General features: G+C 48.0%; 1 protein-coding gene across 1 annotated transcript in view; it reads left to right on the top strand.

Annotated features, from left to right (window-relative positions):
* The window catches only part of LOC127931966 (adhesion G protein-coupled receptor L1-like), a 106,900-nt gene that overhangs the window by 57,586 nt on the left and 26,387 nt on the right, over window positions 1-22,927 (top strand). The window contains exons 7-12 of the mRNA XM_052526124.1: window positions 7,805-7,916; window positions 8,355-8,507; window positions 16,991-17,336; window positions 17,701-17,997; window positions 21,389-21,492; window positions 22,168-22,353. Of these exons, the coding sequence (XP_052382084.1) occupies window positions 7,805-7,916; window positions 8,355-8,507; window positions 16,991-17,336; window positions 17,701-17,997; window positions 21,389-21,492; window positions 22,168-22,353 (1,198 nt within the window). The remainder of the gene's footprint in view (window positions 1-7,804; window positions 7,917-8,354; window positions 8,508-16,990; window positions 17,337-17,700; window positions 17,998-21,388; window positions 21,493-22,167; window positions 22,354-22,927) is intronic.

The raw sequence follows: 22,927 nt of genomic DNA, 5'->3' as shown, positions 1-22,927 counted from the left end.
GAGAAACAGAGAAACAGAGAAACAGAGAAACAGAGAAACAGAGAAACAGAGAAACAGAGAAAACAGAGAAACAGAGAAACAGAGAAACAGAGAAACAGAGAAACAGAGAAACAGAGAAACAGAGAAACAGAGAAACAGAGAAACAGATAAACAGAGAGAAACAGAGAAACAGAGAAACAGAGAAACAGAGAAACAGAGAGAAACAGAGAAACAGAGAAACAGAGAAAACAGAGAAACAGAGAAACAGAGAAACAGAGAAACAGAGAAACAGATAAACAGAGAAACAGAGAGAAACAGAGAAACAGAGAAACAGAGAAACAGAGAAACAGAGAAACAGAGAAACAGAGAAACAGAGAAACAGAGAAACAGAGAAACAGAGAAACAGAGAAACAGAGAAACAGAGAAACAGAGAAACAGAGAAACAGAGAGAAACAGAGAAACAGAGAAACAGAGAAACAGAGAAACAGAGAAACAGAGAAAACAGAGAAACAGAGAAACAGAGAAACAGAGAAACAGAGAGAAACAGAGAAACAGAGAAACAGAGAAACAGAGAAACAGAGAAACAGAGAAACAGAGAAACAGAGAAACAGAGAAACAGAGAAAACAGAGAAACAGAGAAACAGAGAAACAGAGAAACAGAGAAACAGAAACAGAGAAACAGAGAAACAGAAACAGAGAAACAGAGAAACAGAGAAACAGAGAAACAGAGAAACAGAGAAACAGAAACAGAGAAACAGAGAAACAGAGAAACAGAGAAACAGAGAAACAGAGAAACAGAGAAACAGATAAACAGAGAAACAGAGAAACAGAGAGAAACAGAGAAACAGAGAAACAGAGAGAAACAGAGAAACAGAGAAACAGAGAAACAGAGAGAAACAGAGAAACAGAGAAAACAGAGAAACAGAGAAACAGAGAAACAGAGAGAAACAGAGAAACAGAGAAACAGAGAAAGAGAGAAACAGAGAAACAGAGAGAAACAGAGAAACAGAGAAACAGAGAAACAGAGAAACAGATAAACAGAGAAACAGAGAAACAGAGAAACAGAGAAACAGAGAGAAACAGAGAGAAACAGAGAGAAACAGAGAAACAGAGAAATAGAGAAACAGAGAGAAACAGAGAGAAACAGAGAGAAACAGAGAAACAGAGAAACAGAGAAACAGAGAAACAGAGAAACAGAGAAACAGAGAAACAGAGAAACAGAGAAACAGAGAAACAGAGAGAAACAGAGAAACAGAGAAACAGAGAAACAGAGAAACAGAGAAACAGAGAAACAGAGAAACAGAGAGAAACAGAGAAACAGAGAAACAGAGAAACAGAGAAACAGAGAAACAGAGAAACAGAGAAATAGAGAAACAGATAAACAGATAAACAGAGAAACAGATAAACAGAGAAACAGATAAACAGAGAAACAGATAAACAGAGAAGCAGATAAACAGAGAGAAACAGAGAAACAGATAAACAGAGAAACAGATAAACAGAGAAACAGATAAACAGAGAAGCAGATAAACAGAGAGAAACAGAGAAACAGGGAGAAATAGAGAGAAATAGAGAGAAACAGAGAGAAATAGAGAGAAACATGGTCCTTCAGAGAGAAATAGAGAGAAATAGAGAGAAATAGAGAGAAACAGAGAGAAATAGAGAGAAACGTGGTCCTTCTGTAGCTCAGTTGGCATGGCGCTTGAAACCCCAGGGTAGTGGGTTCGATCCCCGGGACCACCCATACGTAGAATGTATGCACACATGACTAAGTCGACTAAGTCGCTTTGGATAAAAGCGTCTGCTAAATGGCATATATTATTATATATTATTATAAACAGAGAGAAACAGAGAAACAGAGAGAAACAGAGAAACAGAGAGAAACAGAGAAACAGAGAGAAACAGAGTGTGTGTGTATAATATAAACTATTTGTCTGAAGTCCTCTTCAACTCTATGGAGGTCCTATGTATATGTATTTATTCATGTGATGTATCCAGTTTATTTGGACAGGGACAATGTACCACAATACCAGTTTATTTGGACAGGGACAATGTATCACAATACCAGTTTATTTGGGCAGGGACAATGTACCACAATACCAGTTTGTTTGGACAGGGACAATGTACCACAATACCAGTTTATTTGGACAGGGACAATGTACCACAATACCAGTTTATTTGGGCAGGGACAATGTACCACAATACCAGTTTGTTTGGACAGGGACAATGTACCACAATACCAGTTTATTTGGACAGGGACAATGTACCACAATACCAGTTTATTTGGACAGGGACAATGTACCACAATACCAGTTTATTTGGACAGGGACAATGTACCACAATACCAGTTTATTTGGACAGGGACAATGTACCACAATACCAGTTTATTTGGACAGGGACAATGTACCACAATACCAGTTTATTTGGACAGGGACAATGTACCACAATACCAGTTTATTTGGACAGGGACAATGTACCACAATACCAGTTTATTTGGACAGGGACAATGTACCACAATACCAGTTTATTTGGACAATGAGAAATACCAGGACAATGTACCACAATACCAGTTTATTTGGAAGGGACAATGTACCACAATACCAGTTTATTTGGACAGGGACAATGTACCACAATACCAGTTTATTTGGACAGGGACAATGTACCACAATACCAGTTTATTTGGACAGGGACAATGTACCACAATACCAGTTTATTTGGACAGGGACAATGTACCACAATACCAGTTTATTTGGACAGGGACAATGACAGATACCAGTTTAACAGGGAAACAATGTAACAGTTTATTTGGACAGGGACAATGTAACACAATACCAGTTTATTTGGACAGGGACAATGTACCACAATACCAGTTTATTTGGACAGGGACAATGTAGACAATACCAGTTTATTTGGACAGGGACAATGTACCACAATACCAGTTTATTTGGACAGGGACAATGTAACACAATACCAGTTTATTTGGACAGGGACAATGTACCACAATACCAGTTTATTTGGACAGGGACAATGTACCACAATACCAGTTTATTTGGACAGGGACAATGTACCACAATACCAGTTTATTTGGGGACAGGGAAACAATGTACCACAATACCAGTTTATTTGGACAGGGACAATGTAAACACAAAACCAGTTTATTTGGACAGGGACAATGTACCACAATACCAGTTTATTTGAGAACAATGTACAGGGACAATGTACCACAATACCAGATTACAGAGAAACAGAGACAGGGATGTACCACAATACCAGTTTATTTGGACAGGGACAATGTAACAGAATACCAGTTTATTTGGACAGGGACAATGTACCACAATACCAGTTTATTTGGAAACAGGGACAATGAAATACAGATTTGAGACAGGGACAATGTACCACAATACCAGTTTATTTGGAACAGGGACAATGTACCACAATACAGTTTATTTGGACAGGGACAATGTACCACAATACCAGTTTATTTGGACAGGGACAATGTAACAAGAAGCAGAGAATTTGGACAGGGAAACAGTAGACAATACCAGTTTATTTGGACAGGGACAATGTACCACAATACCAGTTTATTTGACAGGGACAATGTACCAAATACCAGTTTATTTGGACAGGGACAATGTACCAGTTTATTTGGACAGGGACAATGACCACAATACCAGTTTATTTGGAGAAACAGGGACAATGTACCACAATACCAGTTTATTTGGACAGAGGAAACAGATGTAACAGAGAAACAGATTTGGAAACAGGGACAATGTACCACAATACCAGTTTATTTGGACAGGGACAATGTACCACAGACCAGTTTAAACAGGGACAATGTACCACAATACCAGTTTATTTGGACAGGGACAATGTACCACAATACCAGTTTATTTGGACAGGGACAATGTACCACAATACCAGTTTATTTGGACAGGGACAATGTACCACAATACCACAGGGAAACAGTTTATTTGGACAGAGAGAAACAGGGACAATGTACCACAATACCAGTTTATTTGGACAGGGACAATGTACCACAATACCAGTTTATTTGGACAGGGACAATGTACCACAATACAGTTTATTTGGACAGGGACAATGTAAGAATACCAGTTTATTTGGACAGGGACAATGTACCACAATACCAGTTTATTTGGACAGGGACAATGTACCACAATACCAGTTTATTTGAAGGGACAATGTACCATACCAGTTTATTTGGACAGGGACAATGTACCACAATACCAGTTTATTTGGACAGGGACAATGTACCAAATACCAGTTTATTTGGACAGGGACAATGTACCACAATACCAGTTTATTTGGACAGGGACAGTATATACAGGACACATGTTTACCAGTTTATTTGGACAGGGACAATGTACCACAATACCAGTTTATTTGGACAGGGACAATGTACCACAATACCAGTTTATTTGGACAGGGACAATGTACCACAATACCAGTTTATTTGGACAGGGACAATGTACCCAGTTTATTTGGACACAATACCAGTTTATTTGGACAGGGACAATGTACCACAATACCAGTTTATTTGGACAGGGACAATGTACCACAATACCAGTTTATTTGGACAGGGACAATGTACCACAATACCAGTTTATTTGGACAGGGACAATGTACCACAATACCAGTTTATTTGGACAGGGACAATGTACCACAATACCAGTTTATTTGGACAGGGACAATGTACCACAATACCAGTTTATTTGGACAGGGACAATGTACCACAATACCAGTTTATTTGGACAGGGACAATGTACCACAATACCAGTTTATTTGGACAGGGACAATGTACCACAATACCAGTTTATTTGGACAGGGACAATGTACCACAATACCAGTTTATTTGGACCAGTTTATTTATTTGGACAGGGACAATGTACCACAATACCAGTTTATTTGGACAGGGACAATGTACCACAATACCAGTTTATTTGGACAGGGACAATGTACCACAATACCAGTTTATTTGGACAGGGACAATGTACCACAATACCAGTTTATTTGGACAGGGACAATGTACCACAATACCAGTTTATTTGGACAGGGATAATGTACACAATACCAGTTTATTTGGACAGGGACAATGTACCACAATACCAGTTTATTTGGACAGGGACAATGTACCACAATACCAGTTTATTTGGACAGGGACAATGTACCACGATACCCGTTTATTTGGACAGGGACAATGTACCACAATACCAGTTTATTTGGACAGGGACAATGTACCACAATACCAGTTTATTTGGGCAGGGACAATGTACCACAATACCAGTTTATTTGGACAGGACAATGTTTATGTCCACAATACCAGTTTATTTGGACAGGGACAATGTACCACAATACCAGTTTATTTGGACAGGGACAATGTACCACAATACCAGTTTATTTGGACAGGGACAATGTACCACAATACCAGTTTATTTATGTCCAATGTCCACAAGACCAGTTTATTTGGACAGGGACAATGTACCACAATACCAGTTTATTTGGACAGGGACAATGTACCACAATACCAGTTTATTTGGACAGGGACAATTTACCACGATACCAGTTTATTTGGACAGGGACAATGTACCACAATACCAGTTTATTTGGACAGGGACAATGTACCACAATACCAGTTTATTTGGACAGGGACAATGTACCTCAATACCAGTTTATTTGGACAGGGACAATGTACCACAATACCAGTTTATTTGGACAGGGATAATGTACCACAATACCAGTTTATTTGGACAGGGACAATGTACCACAATACCAGTTTATTTGGACAGGGACAATGTACCACAATACCAGTTTATTTGGACAGGGACAATGTACCACAATACCCGTTTATTTGGACAGGGACAATGTACCACAATACCAGTTTATTTGGACAGGGCCAATGTACCACAATACCAGTTTATTTAGACAGGGACAATGTACCAACATTGGACAGGGACAATGACAATGTACCACAATACCAGAAGTCTCAGAACACTGAGACCTGATGCATTGCTCCAGATTTAGCTAACAGTTCATTTCCATCTATGTATGCTCTTGTCCTCTTTATGTCCTCTCTACGTCCTCTTTATGTCCTCTTTATGTCCTCTCTATGTCCTCTTTATGTCCTCTCTACGTCCTCTACATCCTCTTTATGTCCTCTCTACGTCCTCTCTATGTCCTCTTTATGTCCTCTACATCCTCTTTATGTCCTCTCTACGTCCTCTTTACATCCTCTTTATGTCCTCTTTATGTCCTCTATACGTCCTCTTTATGTCCTCTTTATGTCCTCTCTACGTCCTCTTTATGTCCTCTACATCCTCTTTATGTCCTCTCTACGTCCTCTCCTCACGTCCTCTTTATGTCCTCTCTACATCCTCTTTATGTCCTCTACATCCTCTTTATGTCCTCTCTACGTCCTCTTTATGTCCTCTCTACGTCCTCTTTATGTCCTCTCTACGTCCTCTTTATGTCCTCTCTACGTCCTCTTTATGTCCTGTCTCTGTCCTCTTTATGTCCTCTCTACGTCCTCTTTATGTCCTCTCTACGTCCTCTCTATTTCCTCTCTATGTCCTCTTTATGTCCTCTCTACGTCCTCTTTATGTCCTCTCTATGTCCTCTTTATGTCCTCTCTACGTCCTCTTTATGTCCTCTCTACGTCCTCTCTATTTCCTCTCTACGTCCTCTTTATGTCCTCTCTACGTCCTCTTTATGTCCTCTCTACGTCCTCTTTATGTCCTCTCTATGTCCTCTTTATGTCCTCTCTACGTCCTCTTTATGTCCTCACTTCGTCCTCTTTATGTCCTCTCTACGTCCTCTTTATGTCCTCTATACGTCCTCTCTACGTCCTCTTTATGTCCTCTATACGTCCTCTCTACGTCCTCTCTATGTCCTCTTTATGTCCTGTCTCTGTCCTCTTTATGTCCTCTCTACGTCCTCTTTATGTCCTCTATACGTCCTCTCTACGTCCTCTCTATGTTCTCTTTATGTCCTGTCTCTGTCCTCTTTATGTCCTCACTACGTCCTCTTTATGTCCTCTATACGTCCTCTCTATGTCCTCTCTACGTCCACTTTATGTCCTCACTTCGTCCTCTTTATGTCCTCTCTACATCCTCTTTATGTCATCTATACGTCCTCTCTACGTCCTCTCTATGTCCTCTTTATGTCCTGTCTCTGTCCTCTTTATGTCCTCTCTACGTCCTCTTTATGTCCTCTCTACATCCTCTTTATGTCCACTATACGTCCTCTTTATGTCCTGTCTCTGTCCTCTCTATGTCCTCTTTATGTCCTGTCTCTGTCCTCTTTATGTCCTGTCTCTGTCCTCTTTATGTCCTCTATACGTCCTCTTTATGTCCTCTATACGTCCTCTTTATGTCCTCTCTATGTCCTCTTTATGTCCTGTCTCTGTCCTCTTTATGTCCTCTCTATGTCCTCTTTATGTCCTCTATATGTCCTCTCTACGTCCTCTCTATGTCCTCTCTATGTCCTGTCTCTGTCCTCTTTATGTCCTCTATACGTCCTCTCTACGTCCTCTCTACGTCCTCTCTATGTCCTGTCTCTGTCCTCTTTATGTCCTCTATACGTCCTCTCTACGTCCTCTCTACGTCCTCTCTATGTCCTCTCTACATCCTCTTTATGTCCTGTCTCTACGTCCTCTTTATGTCCTCTCTACGTCCTCTTTATGTCCTCTCTACGTTCTCTTTATATCCTCACTTCGTCCTCTTTATGTCCTCTCTACGTCCTCTTTATGTCCTGTCTCTACGTCCTCTTTATGTCCTGTCTCTGTCCTCTCTATGTCCTGTCTCTGTCCCGCCAGGCTGCCGAACCGCGTCGACGGTACAGGCTTCGTGGTGTATGACGGAGCCGTGTTCTACAACAAGGAACGCACACGCAACCTGGTCAAGTACGACCTCCGCACGCGCATTAAGGTGACCTCTGACCTTTACCTGAGATCTGTATCACCTTTCCAACCGCACCAGGGTTGAGGTCAATGCCATTTCAATCCCAGGCAATTCAGGAATTAATTTTAAATGAGATTTTTATTGTATCGATTGATTTCTTGTGTGTTGTGTATTTATAACAATTGTAAATACTTCAGCATTGATACGATGTAAGGTTGCCTTATTAAAATGTATATAAATCTCTATCTCCCCCTCTCCCCCTCTCTCTCTCTCTCTTTCTCTCTCTCTCTCTCTCTCTCTCTCTCTCTCTCTCTCTCTCTCTCTCTCTCTCTCTCTCTCTCTCTCTCTCTCTTCTCTCTCTCTCTCTCTCTCTCTCTCTCTCTCTCTCTCTCTCTCTCTCTCTCTCTCTCTCTCTCTCTCTCTCTCTCTCTCTCTCTCTCTCTCTCTCTCTCTCTCTCTATGAAGAGTGGCGAGGCGGTGGTGTTGAACGCTAACTACCACGACACTTCTCCGTATCGGTGGGGCGGGAAGAGCGATATCGACCTCGCTGTGGATGAGAACGGACTGTGGGTCATCTACTCAACTGAAGCCAACAATGGACGTATAGTTGTCAGTCAGGTGAGAGAGAAGGATGGATCGGAGGGAGTAATGGATTTTACCTAAATGTTTTTTTGTTCTTTTTTGATATATATAAAAAATGTGTAGGGGAAAGATGAGGTGTAAAATTGCAGATAGATTTTGGCTTCTACGTAACCGTGGGAAGTAGAGGTGCTGAGGGGGCTGCAGAAACCTCTGAAAAATCAGAACATTAATAATAATAAAAAATATATAATTTTTTTGAAAAATACTTTTTTCCACAGAAGTACACTGGACCTTTTCTAGAACTAGCAGACTGATATAGACGTCACTAGTGCCGGCAACAACAACAAAATTGCAACATCCCTGCTTTGGCAAAAAGGTTGTTGTATAATTAGGAATCTAATGGAATCTAGAAAGAACAAAACCCTGCCCCTTTCTCTGTGATGTCATTCTAATGGAATCTAGAAAGAACAAAACCCTGCCCCTTTCTCTGTGATGTCATTCTAATGGAATCTAGAAAGAACAAAACCCTGCCCCTTTCTCTGTGATGTCATTCTAATGGAATCTAGAAAGAACAAAACCCTGCCCCTTTCTCTGTGATGTCATTCTAATGGAATCTAGAAAGAACAAAACCCTGCCCCTTTCTCTGTGATGTCATTCTAATGGAATCTAGAAAGAACAAAACCCTGCCCCTTTCTCTGTGATGTCATTCTAATGGAATCTAGAAAGAACAAAACCCTGCCCCTTTCTCTGTGATGTCATTCTAATGGAATCTAGAAAGAACAAAACCCTGAAAGAACAAAACCCTTTCTCTGTGATGTCATTCTAATGGAATCTAGAAAGAACAAAACCCTGCCCCTTTCTCTGTGATGTCATTCTAATGGAATCTAGAAAGAACAAAACCCTGCCCCTTTCTCTGTGATGTCATTCTAATGGAATCTAGAAAGAACAAAACCCTGCCCCTTTCTCTGTGATGTCATTCTAATGGAATCTAGAAAGAACAAAACCCTGCCCCTTTCTCTGTGATGTCATTCTAATGGAATCTAGAAAGAACAAAAACCCTGCCCCTTTCTCTGTGATGTCATTCTAATGGAATCTAGAAAGAACAAAACCCTGCCCCTTTCTCTGTGATGTCATTCTAATGGAATCTAGAAAGAACAAAACCCTGTCTCTTTCTCTGTGATGTCATTCTAATGGAATCCAGAAAGAACAAAACCCTGCCCCTTTCTCTGTGATGTCATTCTAATGGAATCCAGAAAGAACAAAACCCTGCCCCTTTCTCTGTGATGTCATTCTAATGGAATCCAGAAAGAACAAAACCCTGCCCCTTTCTCTGTGATGTCATTCTAATGGAATCCAGAAAGAACAAAACCCTGCCCCTTTCTCTGTGATGTCATTCTAATGGAATCTAGAAAGAACAAAACCCTGCCCCTTCTCTGTGATGTCATTCTAATGGAATCTAGAAAGAACAAAACCCTGCCCCTTTCTCTGTGATGTCATTCTAATGGAATCTAGAAAGAACAAAACCCTGCCCCTTTCTCTGTGATGTCATTCTAATGGAATCTAGAAAGAACAAAACCCTGCCCCTTTCTCTGTGATGTCATTCTAATGGAATCTAGAAAGAACAAAACCCTGCCCCTTTCTCTGTGATGTCATTCTAATGGAATCTAAAAGAACAAAACCCTGGATGTCATTCTAGAAATCTAGAAAGAACAAAACCCTGCCCCTTTCTCTGTGATGTCATTCTAATGGAATCTAGAAAGAACAAAACCCTGCCCCTTTCTCTGTGATGTCATTCTAATGGAATCCAGAAAGAACAAAACCCTGCCCCTTTCTCTGTGATGTCATTCTAATGGAATCCAGAAAGAACAAAACCCTGCCCCTTTTTCTGTGATGTCATTCTAATGGAATCCAGAAAGAACAAAACCCTGCCCCTTTCTCTGTGATGTCATTCTAATGGAATCTAGAAAGAACAAAACCCTGCCCCTTTCTCTGTGATGTCATTCTAATGGAATCTAGAAAGAACAAAACCCTGCCCCTTTCTCTGTGATGTCATTGGAATCTAGAAAGAACAAAACCCTGGATGTCATTCTAGAAAGAACAAAACCCTGCCCCTTTCTCTGTGATGTCATTCTAATGGAATCTAGAAAGAACAAAACCCTGCCCCTTTCTCTGTGATGTCATTCTAATGGAATCTAGAAAGAACAAAACCCTGCCCCTTTCTCTGTGATGTCATTCTAATGGAATCTATAAAGAACAAAACCCTGTCCCTTTCTCTGTGATGTCATTCCAATGGAATCTAGAAAGAACAAAACCCTGTCCCTTTCTCTGTGATGTCATTCTAATGGAATCTAGAAAGAACAAAACCCTGTCCCTTTCTCTGTGATGTCATTCTAATGGAATCTAGAAAGAACAAAACCCTGTCCCTTTCTCTGTGATGTCATTCTAATGGAATCTAGAAAGAACAAAACCCTTTCTCTGTGATGTCATTCCCTTTTTCTCTGTGATGTCATTCTAATGGAATCTAGAAAGAACAAAACCCTGTCCCTTTCTCTGTGATGTCATTCTAATGGAATCTAGAAAGAACAAAACCCTGTCCCTTTCTCTGTGATGTCATTCGAATGGAATCTAGAAAGAACAAAACCCTGCCCCTTTCTCTGTGATGTCATTCCAATGGAATCTAAAAAGAACAAAACGCTGTCCCTTTCTCTGTGATGTCATTCTAATGGAATCTAGAAAGAACAAACCGCTGTCCCTTTCTCTGATGTCATTCTAATGGAATCTAAAAAGAACAAAACGCTGTCCTCAAACATTTACATCAAATGGTGCAAAGTTATGAACAAAGACACAAAACATTCACATGAAATTAAATAACATGGAAAACAACCACTTTTTGTACAGTATTAATTTACCATCCTTGTTAAACAGAATGTAAATGTACATGACTGTATTGTACAGAGGCTGGTCGTCTAGGTTTGTACCTGTAGACTTTCTATCAGCCTGTAGAAAAACAATGACCGCTACAGTAATTAACTACATTGAGACATCAAGTGGTTTGTGATGCCATGATGGTAGAGTTGGCTCAGTTGATAGAGCTTGGCCTTTACAATGCTAGGGTTGTGGGTTTGATTCCCGTGGGGGACCAGTATTGAAATGTATGTACTCACTACTGTAAGTTGCTCTAGATAAGAGTGTAAAATGGAAAAGGAATGAATCCACAACTTCAGTTTTCACATAGAAATACATTTTAAAACATTGGAAAACCGGTGTTTGTATATTCCATAACTATAGTCAGATTAACTGACTGTACCCCAACCTGCTTCCAGCGACTATAGGCTTCCATCAATGTAATTGTCTACATCATTTCCAATCTCCCATATACATTTTTGAGTGAATATAAATATTTTAAATACATATATTTTTAAAATATATTTTCCTTCATTGTCTTCAACCAACACTCCTCCCCTTACCCTACCACTCCTCCTCTAACCCTACCACTCCTCCTCTAACCCTACCACTCCTCCTCTAACCCTACCACTCCTCCTCTAACCCTACCACTCCCCCTAACCCTACCACTCCTCCCCTAACCCTACCACTCCTCCTCTAACCCTACCACTCCTCCTCTAACCCTACCACTCCTCCTCTAACCCTACCACTCCTCCTCTAACCCTACCACTCCTCCTCTAACCCTACCACTCCTCCCCTAACCCTACCACCCTCTAACCCTACCACTCCTCTAACCCTACCACTCCTCCTCTAACCCTACCACTCCTCCTCCCTAACCCTACTACCACTCCTCCTCTAACCCTACCACTCCTCCTCTAACCCTACCACTCCTCCTCTAACCCTACCACTCCTCCCCTAACCCTACCACTCCTCCCCTAACCCTACCACTCCTCCTCTAACCCTACCACTCCTCCTCTAACCCTACCACTCCTCCTCTAACCCTACCACTCCTCCTCTAACCCTACCACTCCTCCCCTAACCCTACCACTCCTCCTCTAACCCTACCACTCCTCCTCTAACCCTACCACTCCTCCTCTAACCCTACCACTCCTCCTCTAACCCTACCACTCCTCCTCTAACCCTACCACTCCTCCTCTAACCCTAAACCCTACCACTCCTCCCTAACCCTAACCCTAACCCTACCACTCCTCCTCTAACCCTACCACTCCTCCTCTAACCCTACCACTCCTCCTCTCCTCTAACCCTACCACTCCTCCTCCTAACCCTACCACTCCTCCTCTAACCCTACCACTCCTCCTCCCTACCACTCCTCCCTAACCCTAACCCTACCAACCCTCCTCCTCTAACCCTACCACTCCTCCCTAACCCTACCACTCCTCCTCTAACCCTACCACTCCTCCTAACCCTACCACTCCTCCTCTAACCCTACCACTCCTCCTCTAACCCTACCACTCCTCCTCTAACCCTACCACTCCTCCTCTAACCCTACCACTCCTCCTCCTAACCCTACCACTCCTCCTCTAACCCTACCACTCCTCCTCTAACCCTACCACTCCTCCTCTAACCCTACCACTCCTCCTCTAACCCTACCACTCCTCCTCTAACCCTACCACTCCTCCTCTAACCCTACCTACCACTCCTCCTAACCCTACCACTCCTCCTCTAACCCTACCACTCCTCCTCTAACCCTACCACTCCTCCCCTAACCCTACCACTCCTCCTCTAACCCTACCACTCCTCCTCTAACCCTACCACTCCTCCTACCACTCCTCCTCTAACCCTACCACTCCTCCTCTAACCCTACCACTCCTCCCCTAACCCTACCACTCCTCCTCAAACCCTACCACTCCTCCCCTAACCCTACCACTCCTCCTCTAACCCTACCACTCCTCCCCTAACCCTACCACTCCTCCTCTAACCCTACCACTCCTCCTCTAACCCTAGAAGGTTGAACACCAGACGGGCTGCGGCGTTCTGGATGAGTTGTAGGGGTTTGATGGCACAGGCAGGGATCCCAGCCAACAGCGAGTTGTAGTAGTCCAGACGGGAGATGACAAGTGCCTGGATTAGGACCTGCGCCGCTTCCTGTGTGAGGCAGGGTCGTACTCTGCGGATGTTGTAGAGCATGAACCTACAGGAACGGGCCACCGCCTTGATGTTAGTTGAGAACGACAGGGTGTTGTCCAGGATCACGCCAAGGTTCTTAGTGCTCTGGGAGGAGGACACAATGGAGTTGTCAACCGTGATGGCGAGATCATGGAACGGGCAGTCCTTCCCCGGGAGGAAGAGCAGCTCCGTCTTGCCGAGGTTCAGCTTGAGGTGGTGATCCGTCATCCACACTGATATGTCTGCCAGACATGCAGAGATGCGATTCGCCACCTGGTCATCAGAAGGGGGAAAGGAGAAGATTAATTGTGTGTCGTCTGCATAGCAATGATAGGAGAGACCATGTGAGGTTATGACAGAGCCAAGTGACTTGGTGTATAGCGAGAATAGGAGAGGGCCTAGAACAGTGCCCTGGCGGACACCAGTGGTGAGAGCGCGTGGTGAGGAGACAGATTCTCGCCACGCCACCTGGTAGGAGCGACCTGTCAGGTAGGACGCAATCCAAGCGTGGGCCGCGCCGGAGATGCCCAACTCGGAGAGGGTGGAGAGGAGGATCTGATGGTTCACAGTATCGAAGGCAACCGATAGGTCTAGAAGGATGAGAGCAGAGGAGAGAGAGTTAGCTTTAGCGGTGCGGAGTGCCTCCGTGATACAGAGAAGAGCAGTCTCAGTTGAATGACTAGTCTTGAAACCTGACTGATTTGGATCAAGAAGGTCATTCAGAGAGAGATAGCGGGAGAGCTGGCCAAGGACGGCACGTTCAAGAGTTTTGGAGAGAAAAGAAAGAAGGGATACTGGTCTGTAGTTGTTGACATCGGAGGGATTGAGTGTAGGTTTTTTCAGAAGGGGTGCAACTCTCGCTCTCTTGAGGACGGAAGGGACATAGCCAGCGGTCAGGGATGAGTTGATGAGCGAGGTGAGGTAAGGGAGAAGGTCTCCGGAAATGGTCTGGAGAAGAGAGGAGGGGATAGGGTCAAGCGGGCAGGTTGTTGGGCGGCCGGCCGTCACAAGACGCGAGATTTCATCTGGAGAGAGAGGGAGAAAGAGGTCAGAGCACAGGGTAGGGCAGTGTGAGCAGAACCAGCGGTGACGTTTGACTTAGCAAACGAGGATCGGATGTCGTCGACCTTCTTTTCAAAATGGTTGACGAAGTCATCTGCAGAGAGGGAGGAGGGGGGAGGATTCAGGAGTGAGGAGAAGGTGGCAAAGAGCTTCCTAGGGTTAGAGGCAGATGCTTGGAATTTAGAGTGGTAGAAAATGGCTTTAGCAGCAGAGACAGAGGAGGAAAATGTAGAGAGGAGGGAGTGAAAGGATGCCAGGTCCGCAGGGAGGCGAGTTTTCCTCCATTTCCGCTCAGCTGCTCGGAGCCCTGTTCTGTGAGCTCGCAATGAGTCGTCGAGCCACGGGGCGGGAGGGGAGGACCGCGCCGGCCTGGAGGATAGTCAAAGGATGCAGAAAGGGAGGAGAGGAGGGTTGAGGAGGCAGAATCAGGAGATAGGTTGGAGAAGGTATGAGCAGAGGGAAGAGATGATAGGATGGAAGAGGAGAGAGTAGCGGGGGAGAGAGAGCGAAGGTTGGGACGGCATAGGCTGAGATGAACTCTGCCTTGTTGGCCGCAGATCGGCAGTTCCAGAGGCTACCGGAGACCTGGAACTCCACGTGGGTCGTGCGCGCTGGGACCACCAGATTAGGGTGGCCGCGGCCACGCGGTGTGGAGCGTTTGTATGGTCTGTGCAGAGAGGAGAGAACAGGGATAGACAGACACATAGTTGACAGGCTACAGAAGAGGCTACGCTAATGCAAAGGAGATTGGAATGACAAGTGGACTACACGTCTCGAATGTTCAGAAAGTGAAGCTTACGTAGCAAGAATCTTATTGACTAAAATGATTAAAATGATACAGTACTGCTGAAGTAGGCTAGCTGGCAGTAGCTGCGTTGTTGACACTACACTAATCAAGTCGTTCCGTTGAGTGTAATAGTTTCTGCAGTGCTGCTATTCGGGGGCTAGCTGGCTAGCTAGCAGTGTTGTTTACGTTACGTTGCGTTAAAAGAACGACAATAGCTGGCTAGCTAACCTAGAAAATCGCTCTAGACTACACAATTATCTTTGATACAAAGACGGCTATTTAGCTAGCTATGTAGCTAGCTACGATCAAACAAATCAAACCGTTGTACTGTAATGAAATGAAATGAAAATGTGATACTACCTGTGAATGCGACCGGGTTGTTGAGTTCTATTCAGTAGACGTTGGCTAGCTGTTAGCTGTTAGCTGTTGGCTAGCTAGCAGAGTCTCCTACGTTAAGGACGACAAATAGCTGGCTAGCTAACCTCGGTAAATTAAGATAATCACTCCAAGACTACACACTCTAAACTACACAATTATCTTGGATACAAAGACAGCTATGTAGCTAGCTAACACTAAACTAATCAAGTCGTTCAGTTGAGTGTAATAGTGTAATAGCACTACAGTGCTGCTAATCTGTGGGCGTTTGCTAGCGTTTGCTAGCTGGCTACCACTCCTCCCCAAACCCTACCACTCCTCCCCTAACCCTACCACTCCTCCTCTAACCCTACCACTCCTCCCCTAACCCTACCACTCCTCCTCTAACCCTACCACTCCTCCTCTAACCCTACCACTCCTCCCCTAACCCCACCACTCCTCCCCTAACCCTACCACTCCTCCCCTAACCCTACCACTCCTCCCCTAACCCTACCACTCCTCCCCTAACCCCACCACTCCTCCTCTGATTGTAGTAAACTAATGGACAACAACAGTTCGGCTTCTACTTCCAGTTTATACGAGCTGTGTACATTTCATTGACACAATATGTGTTACTAAATGTTTTCAAATGAAACAAAATACCTTGTTTAGAAGCTTTTAGAATTGACTTCCTCTCCTCTCTTTCTCTCTCTATCTCTCTCTCTCTCTCTGTCTCTCTCTCTCTCCTCTCTCTCTCTCTCTCTCTCTCTCTCTCTCTCTCTCTCTCTCTCTCTCTCTCTCTCTCTCTCTCTCTCTCTCTCTCTCTCTCTCTCTCTCTCTCTCTCTCTCTCTCTCTCTATCTCTCTCTCTCTCTCTCTCTCTCTCTCTCTCTCTCTCTCTCTCTCTCTCTCTCTCTCTCTCTCTCTCTTTTCTCTCTCTCTCTCTCTCTCTCTCTCTCTCTCTCTCTCTCTCTCTCTCTCTCTCTCTCTCTCTCTCTCTCTCTCTCTCTCTCTCTCACTCTCTCTCTCTCTCTCTCTCTCTGTCTCTCTCTCTCTCTCTCTCTCTCTCTCTCTCTCTCTCTCTCTCTCTCTCTCTCTCTCTCTCTCTCTCTCTCTCTCTCTCTCTCTCTCTCTCTCTCTCTCTCTCTCTCTCTCTCTCTCTCTCTCTCTCTCTCTCTCTCTCTCTCTCTCTCTCTCTCTCTCTCTTTTCCCCCTCTCCTGCCCCTTCCATTTCTCCTCCCCTCCAGGTAAACCCTTACACGCTGCGTTTCGAGGGCACGTGGGCGACCAGCTTTGACAAGCGCGGGGCGAGCAACGCCTTCATGGCGTGCGGAGTGCTATACGCGGTGCGCTCCGTCTTCCAAGACGACGAGGGACAGACAGACAGAGGAGGAGGAGGTGGAGGGGATATGGTGTTATATGCGTTTGACACCAGTAGAGGGCGAGAGGTGCCGGTCCAGATCCCCTTCCCTAACCCCTACCAGTATATATCATCTATAGACTACAACCCACGGGACAACCAGCTGTATGTGTGGAATAACTACTACGTGCTGAGATACCCTCTGCAGTTCAGACCGCCCCAGCCTACCAAAGGTGTGTGTGACCGGGGGAAGGGCAGGGTGTGTGTGGGGGGCAGTTTACTCACCAGAATGATAATATATTTGACCCCTCCCTCCCCATACCTCTCTCCTCCAGGTCCTCTCTCATCTCTAATGACTACAGTTTACTAACCAGAATGATAATATATTTGACCCCTCCCTCCCCATACCTCTCTCCTCCAGGTCCTCTCTCATCTCTAATGACTACAGTTTACTAACCAGAATGATAATATATTTGACCCCTCCCTCCCCATACCTCTCTCCTCCAGGTCCTCTCTCATCTCTAATGACTACAGTTTACTAACCAGAATGATAATATATTTGACCCCTCCCTCCCTCCCCATGCCTCTCTCCTCCAGGTCCTCTCTCATCTCTAATGACTACAGTGGGGTCCTACACAGCCACCGTAGCGCTGACCCCAGTACGACCTTCAGCCTCCAATCCCATCGGGGTCATCAACCGGAGTCCGGACTTGCGGCCAATCACGGTCATGGTCCCGCTGACCCCCCACCCCCCCCACCGTGCCCCCATCGCCCCGGGGGGGTCCTACGGGGGGCAGGTTGGGGTGTGTGAGGGGAGGGTGACCAGAGGGGTACAGTGGCCCCCTACACCTAAAGGAGAGATGGTGGAGAGACCATGTCCCAAAGGATCACTGGGTGAGTGTGTGTGTGTGTGTGTGTGTGTGTGTGTGTGTGTGTGTGTGTGTGTGTGTGTGTGTGTGTGTGTGTGTGTGTGTGTGTGTGTGTGTGTGTGTGTGTGTGTGTGTGTGTGTGTGTGTGTGTGTGTGTGTGTGTGTGTGTGTGTGTGTGTGTGTGTGTGTGTGTGTGTCTGTGAAATGTCTAGTGAGAAAGGGGGGAGAGAGAGAGTAAAAGAGTGGGAGACAGAGAGAGAAAGAGAGAGAGCGAGAGAGAGGGGGTGATACTGTAGTGAGAGCATGCTGAATGCAAATTAGGTTTTGATATCTGTCTCTCTCTCTCTTCCTCCCTTCCTCCACCACTTTCTCCCACTCCCCCTCTCTCTCCCCAATCCTCTAGTGAGAAAGGGAGAGAGAGAGTAAAGAGTGGGAGACCATCCCTCCTCCCCTCTTTCTCCCCACCCTCCTCTTAGGTTTTCCATCCCTCCTCCCCTCTCTCTCCCCACCCCCTCCTCTCTCCCTCCATCCCTCCTCTCCCCTCCATCCCTCCCTCCCCTCTTTCTCCCCACTCTCCCTCCATCCCTCCTCCCCTCTCTTCTCTCCACCCTCCTCTCTCCCTCCATCCCTCCTCCCCCTCTCTCTCCCCCACCCTCCTCTCCCCTCATCCCTCCTCTCTCCCTCCATCCCTCCTCCCCCTCTTTCTCCCCATCCCCTCGATCCCTCCTCCCCCTCTCTCTCCCACCTCCTCTCTCCCTCCATCCCTCCTCCCCTCTCTCTCCCCACCCTCCTCTCTCCCCATCCCTCCTCTCTCCCTCCATCCCTCCCCCCCCTCTTTCTCCCCACTCTCCCTCTATCCCTCCTCCCCTCTTTCTCTCCACCCTCCTCTCTCCCTCCATCCCTCCTCTCCCTCTCTCTCCCCACCCTCCTCTCTCCCTCCATCCCTCCTCATCCCTCCATCCCTCCTCCCCCTCTCTTCCCACTCCCTCCCGCCATCCCTCCTCCCCTCTCCTTCTCCCCACTATCCCTCCATCCCTCCTCCACCTCTCTCTCCCCACCTTCCTCCCCCACTCTCTCCCCCCCTCCTCCCCCTCTCCTCCCCACCCTCTCTCTCCCTCCATCCCTCCTCCCCTCTCTCTCTCTCCCCACCCTCCTCCTCCCCCTCCCCCTCTCTCTCCCCACCCTCCTCTCTCCCTCCATCCCTCCTCCCCCTCTCTCTCCCCCCTCCCTCTCTCCCTCCATCCTCCTCTCTCCCTCCATCCCTCCCTCCCCCTCTTTCTCCCCACCTCCCTCTCCCTCCTCCCCCTCTTTCTCTCCACCCTCCTCTCTCCCTCCATCCCTCCCCTCCTCTCCCCACCCTCCTCTCTCCCCCATCCCTCCTCTCTCCCCTCCATCCCTCCCCCCCCTCTTTCTCCCCACTCTCCCTCGATCCCTCCTCCCCCTCTCTCTTCCCACTCTCCTCTCTCCCTCCATCCCTCCTCCCCTCCCTCCCCACCCTCCTCTCTCCCTCCCTCCCTCCTCTCTCCCTCCATCCCCCCCTCCCCCTCTTTCTCCCCACTCTCCCTCTATCCCTCCTCCCCCTCTTTCTCTCCACCCTCCTCTCTCCCTCCATCCCTCCTCTCCCTCTCTCTCCCCACCCTCCCTCTCTCCCTCCATCCCTCCTCTCTCCCTCCATCCCTCCTCCCCCTCTCTCTTCCCACTCTCCTAATTCCCGCCATCCCTCCTCCCCTCTCTTTCTCCCCACTATCCCTCCATCCCTCCTCCACCTCTCTCTCCCCACCTTCCTCCCCCCCTCTCTCCCCACCCTCCTCCCCCTCTCTCTCCCCACCCTCCTCTCTCCCTCCATCCCTCCTCCCCCTCTCTCTCTCTCCCCACCCTCCTCTCTCCCCACCCTCCTCCCCCTCTCTCTCCCCACCCTCCTCTCTCCCTCCATCCCTCCTCCCCCTCTCTCTCTCTCCCCACCCTCCTCTCTCCCCCACCCTCCTCCCCCTCTCTCTCCCCACCCTCCTCTCTCCCTCCATCCCTCCTCCCCTCCTCTCTCCCCACCCTCCTCTCTCCCTCCATCCCTCCTCTCCCTCTCTCTCCCCACCCTCCTCTCTCCCCACCCTCCTCCCCTCTCTCTCCCCTCCCTCCTCTCTCCCTCCATCCCTCCTCCCCTCCCTCTCTCTCCCCACCCTCCTCTCTCTCCCCACCCTCCTCCCCCTCTCTCTCCCCACCCTCCTCTCTCCCTCCATCCCTCCTCCCCCTCCCTCTCTCTCCCCACCCTCCTCTCTCCCTCCATCCCTCCTCCCCCTCTCTCTCCCCACCCTCCTCTCTCCCTCCATCCCTCCTCCCCTCTCTCTCCCCACCCTCCTCTCTCCCCACCCTCCTCCCCCTCTCTCTCCCCACCCTCCTCTCCCCCTCCATCCCTCCTCCCCTCTCTCTCCTCCCCACTCTCTCCCCACCCTCCTCCCCCTCTCTCTCCCCACCCTCCTCTCTCCCCACCCTCCTCCCCTCTCTCTCCCCACCCTCCTCTCTCCCTCCATCCCTCCTCCCCTCTCTCTCCCCCACCCTCCTCTCTCCCCACCCTCCTCTCTCCCTCCATCCCTCCTCCCCCTCTCTCTCCCCACCCTCCTCTCTCCCTCCATCCCTCCTCCCCCTCTCTCTCCCCCACCCTCCTCTCTCCCTCCATCCCTCCTCCCCCTCTCTCCCCCACCCTCCTCTCTCCCCACCCTCCTCTCTCCCTCCATCCCTCCTCCCCCTCTCTCTCCCCACCCTCCTCTCTCCCCACCCTCCTCCCCCCCTCTCCCCCCCCCCTCCTCTCTCCCTCCATCCCTCCTCCCCCTCTCTCTCCCCCCCCTCCTCTCTCCCCCACCCTCCTCTCCCCTCCATCCCTCCTCCCCTCTCTCTCCCCACCCTCCTCTCTCCCCACCCTCCTACCCCTCTCTCTCCCCACCCTCCTCTCTCCCCACCCTCCTCCCCCTCTCTCTCCCCCACCCTCCTCTCTCCCTCCATCCCTCCTCCCCCTCTCTCCCCACCCTCCTCCCCTCTCTCTCCCCACCCTCCTCTCTCCCTCCATCCCTCCTCTCCCTCTCTCTCCCCACCCTCCTCTCTCCCCACCCTCCTCCCCCTCTCTCTCCCCCCACCCTCCTCTCTCCCTCCATCCCTCCTCCCCCTCTCTCTCCCCACCCTCCTACCCCTCTCTCTCCCCACCCTCCTCTCTCCCCACCCTCCTCCCCCTCTCTCTCCCCCCCACCCTCCTCTCTCCCTCCATCCCTCCTCCCCCTCTCTCTCCCCACCCTCCTCCCCTCTCTCCCCCACCCTCCTCTCTCCCTCCATCCCTCCTCCCCCTCTCTCTCTCCCCCACCCTCCTCCCCTCTCTCTCCCCACCCTCCTCTCTCCCTCCATCCCTCCTCCTCCTCTCTCTCCCCCACCAGGTATAGCATCGTACCAGTGTGTGTTGTCCCCGGTAACTTGGAACTCCAGAGGGCCTGACCTCAGTAACTGTACCTCTCCCTGGGTCAGTCAGATAGCACAGAAGGTCAGTCACACACACACACACACACACACACACACACACACACACACACACACACACACACACACACACACACACACACACAGGTGAGGGAAGGACATGGACACACACACACACACACACACACACACACACACACACACACACACACACACACACACACACACACACACACACACACACACACACACACACACACAGGGAGGGAAGGACATGGACACACACACGCAAACACACGGATGGACACGTGCGCGCATTCTTACGCAGGGACGCATGCATACTGTATGCACACACACATACAGACACGCAGAAGGACATGGATGGAAACACACCCATACGCACGCGAAGACACACACAGGTCGTCAATGGACAGAACAACATAACTTTAACATGACCATATGTTCCTCCCTCCCTCCCTCCCTCCTCCCCCGTTCCCCCTCTGCCCTCTTCCCCTGTTCCCTCTCCCCCTCTGCCTTCCACCCTTGTTCCCCCTCCCTCCCTCCCCCCGTTCCCCCTCTGCCCTCCTCCCCTGTTCCCTCTCCCCCTCTGCCTTGCACCCTTGTTCCCCCTCCCTCCCTCCCTCCCTCCTCCACCGTTCCCCCTCTGCCCTCCTCCCCTGTTCCCTCTCCCCCTCTGCCTTCCACCCTTGTTCCCCCTCCCTCCCCTCCTCCCTTCTAGATAAAGAGTGGGGAGAATGCAGCTAACATCGCTGGTGAGTTAGTAAACCTGACGAGGGGGCGGGTCTACGCCGGTGATGTCAGCATGTCAGTCAAACTTCTAGAGCAGCTGTTGGACATCCTGGATTCTCAGCTTCAGGCCCTACGACCAGCCAACAAGGAGTCTGCTGCACGCAACTACAACAAGGTACACACACACGCATTACAACACGGTACACACACACACACACACATTACAACAAGGTACACACACACACACACACACACACACACACACACACACACATTACAACAAGGTACACACACACACACACACACACACACACATTACAACAAGGTACACACACACACACACACACATTACAACAAGGTACACACACACACACACACACACACACACACACACACACACACACACACACACACACGCATTACAACAAGGTACACACACACACACACACACACACACACACACGCACGCGATAACACAACAAACACACACACACACACACACATTACAACAAGGTACACACACACACACACACACGCATTACAACAAGGTACACACACACACGCATTACAACAAGATACACACACACACACACACACACACGCATTACAACAAGATACACACACACACACAAGGTACACACACACGCATTACAACAAGGTACACACACACACACATTACAACAAGGTACACACACACACACACACACGCATTACAACAAGGTACACACACACACGCATTACAACAAGAT

The sequence above is a fragment of the Oncorhynchus keta genome, chromosome 10, assembly GCF_023373465.1.
Source record: "Oncorhynchus keta strain PuntledgeMale-10-30-2019 chromosome 10, Oket_V2, whole genome shotgun sequence".
NCBI lineage: Eukaryota > Metazoa > Chordata > Actinopteri > Salmoniformes > Salmonidae > Oncorhynchus > Oncorhynchus keta.
The sequence above is the reverse complement of the archived record's forward strand: the minus strand, read 5'-3'. Positions and strand labels throughout refer to the sequence as shown.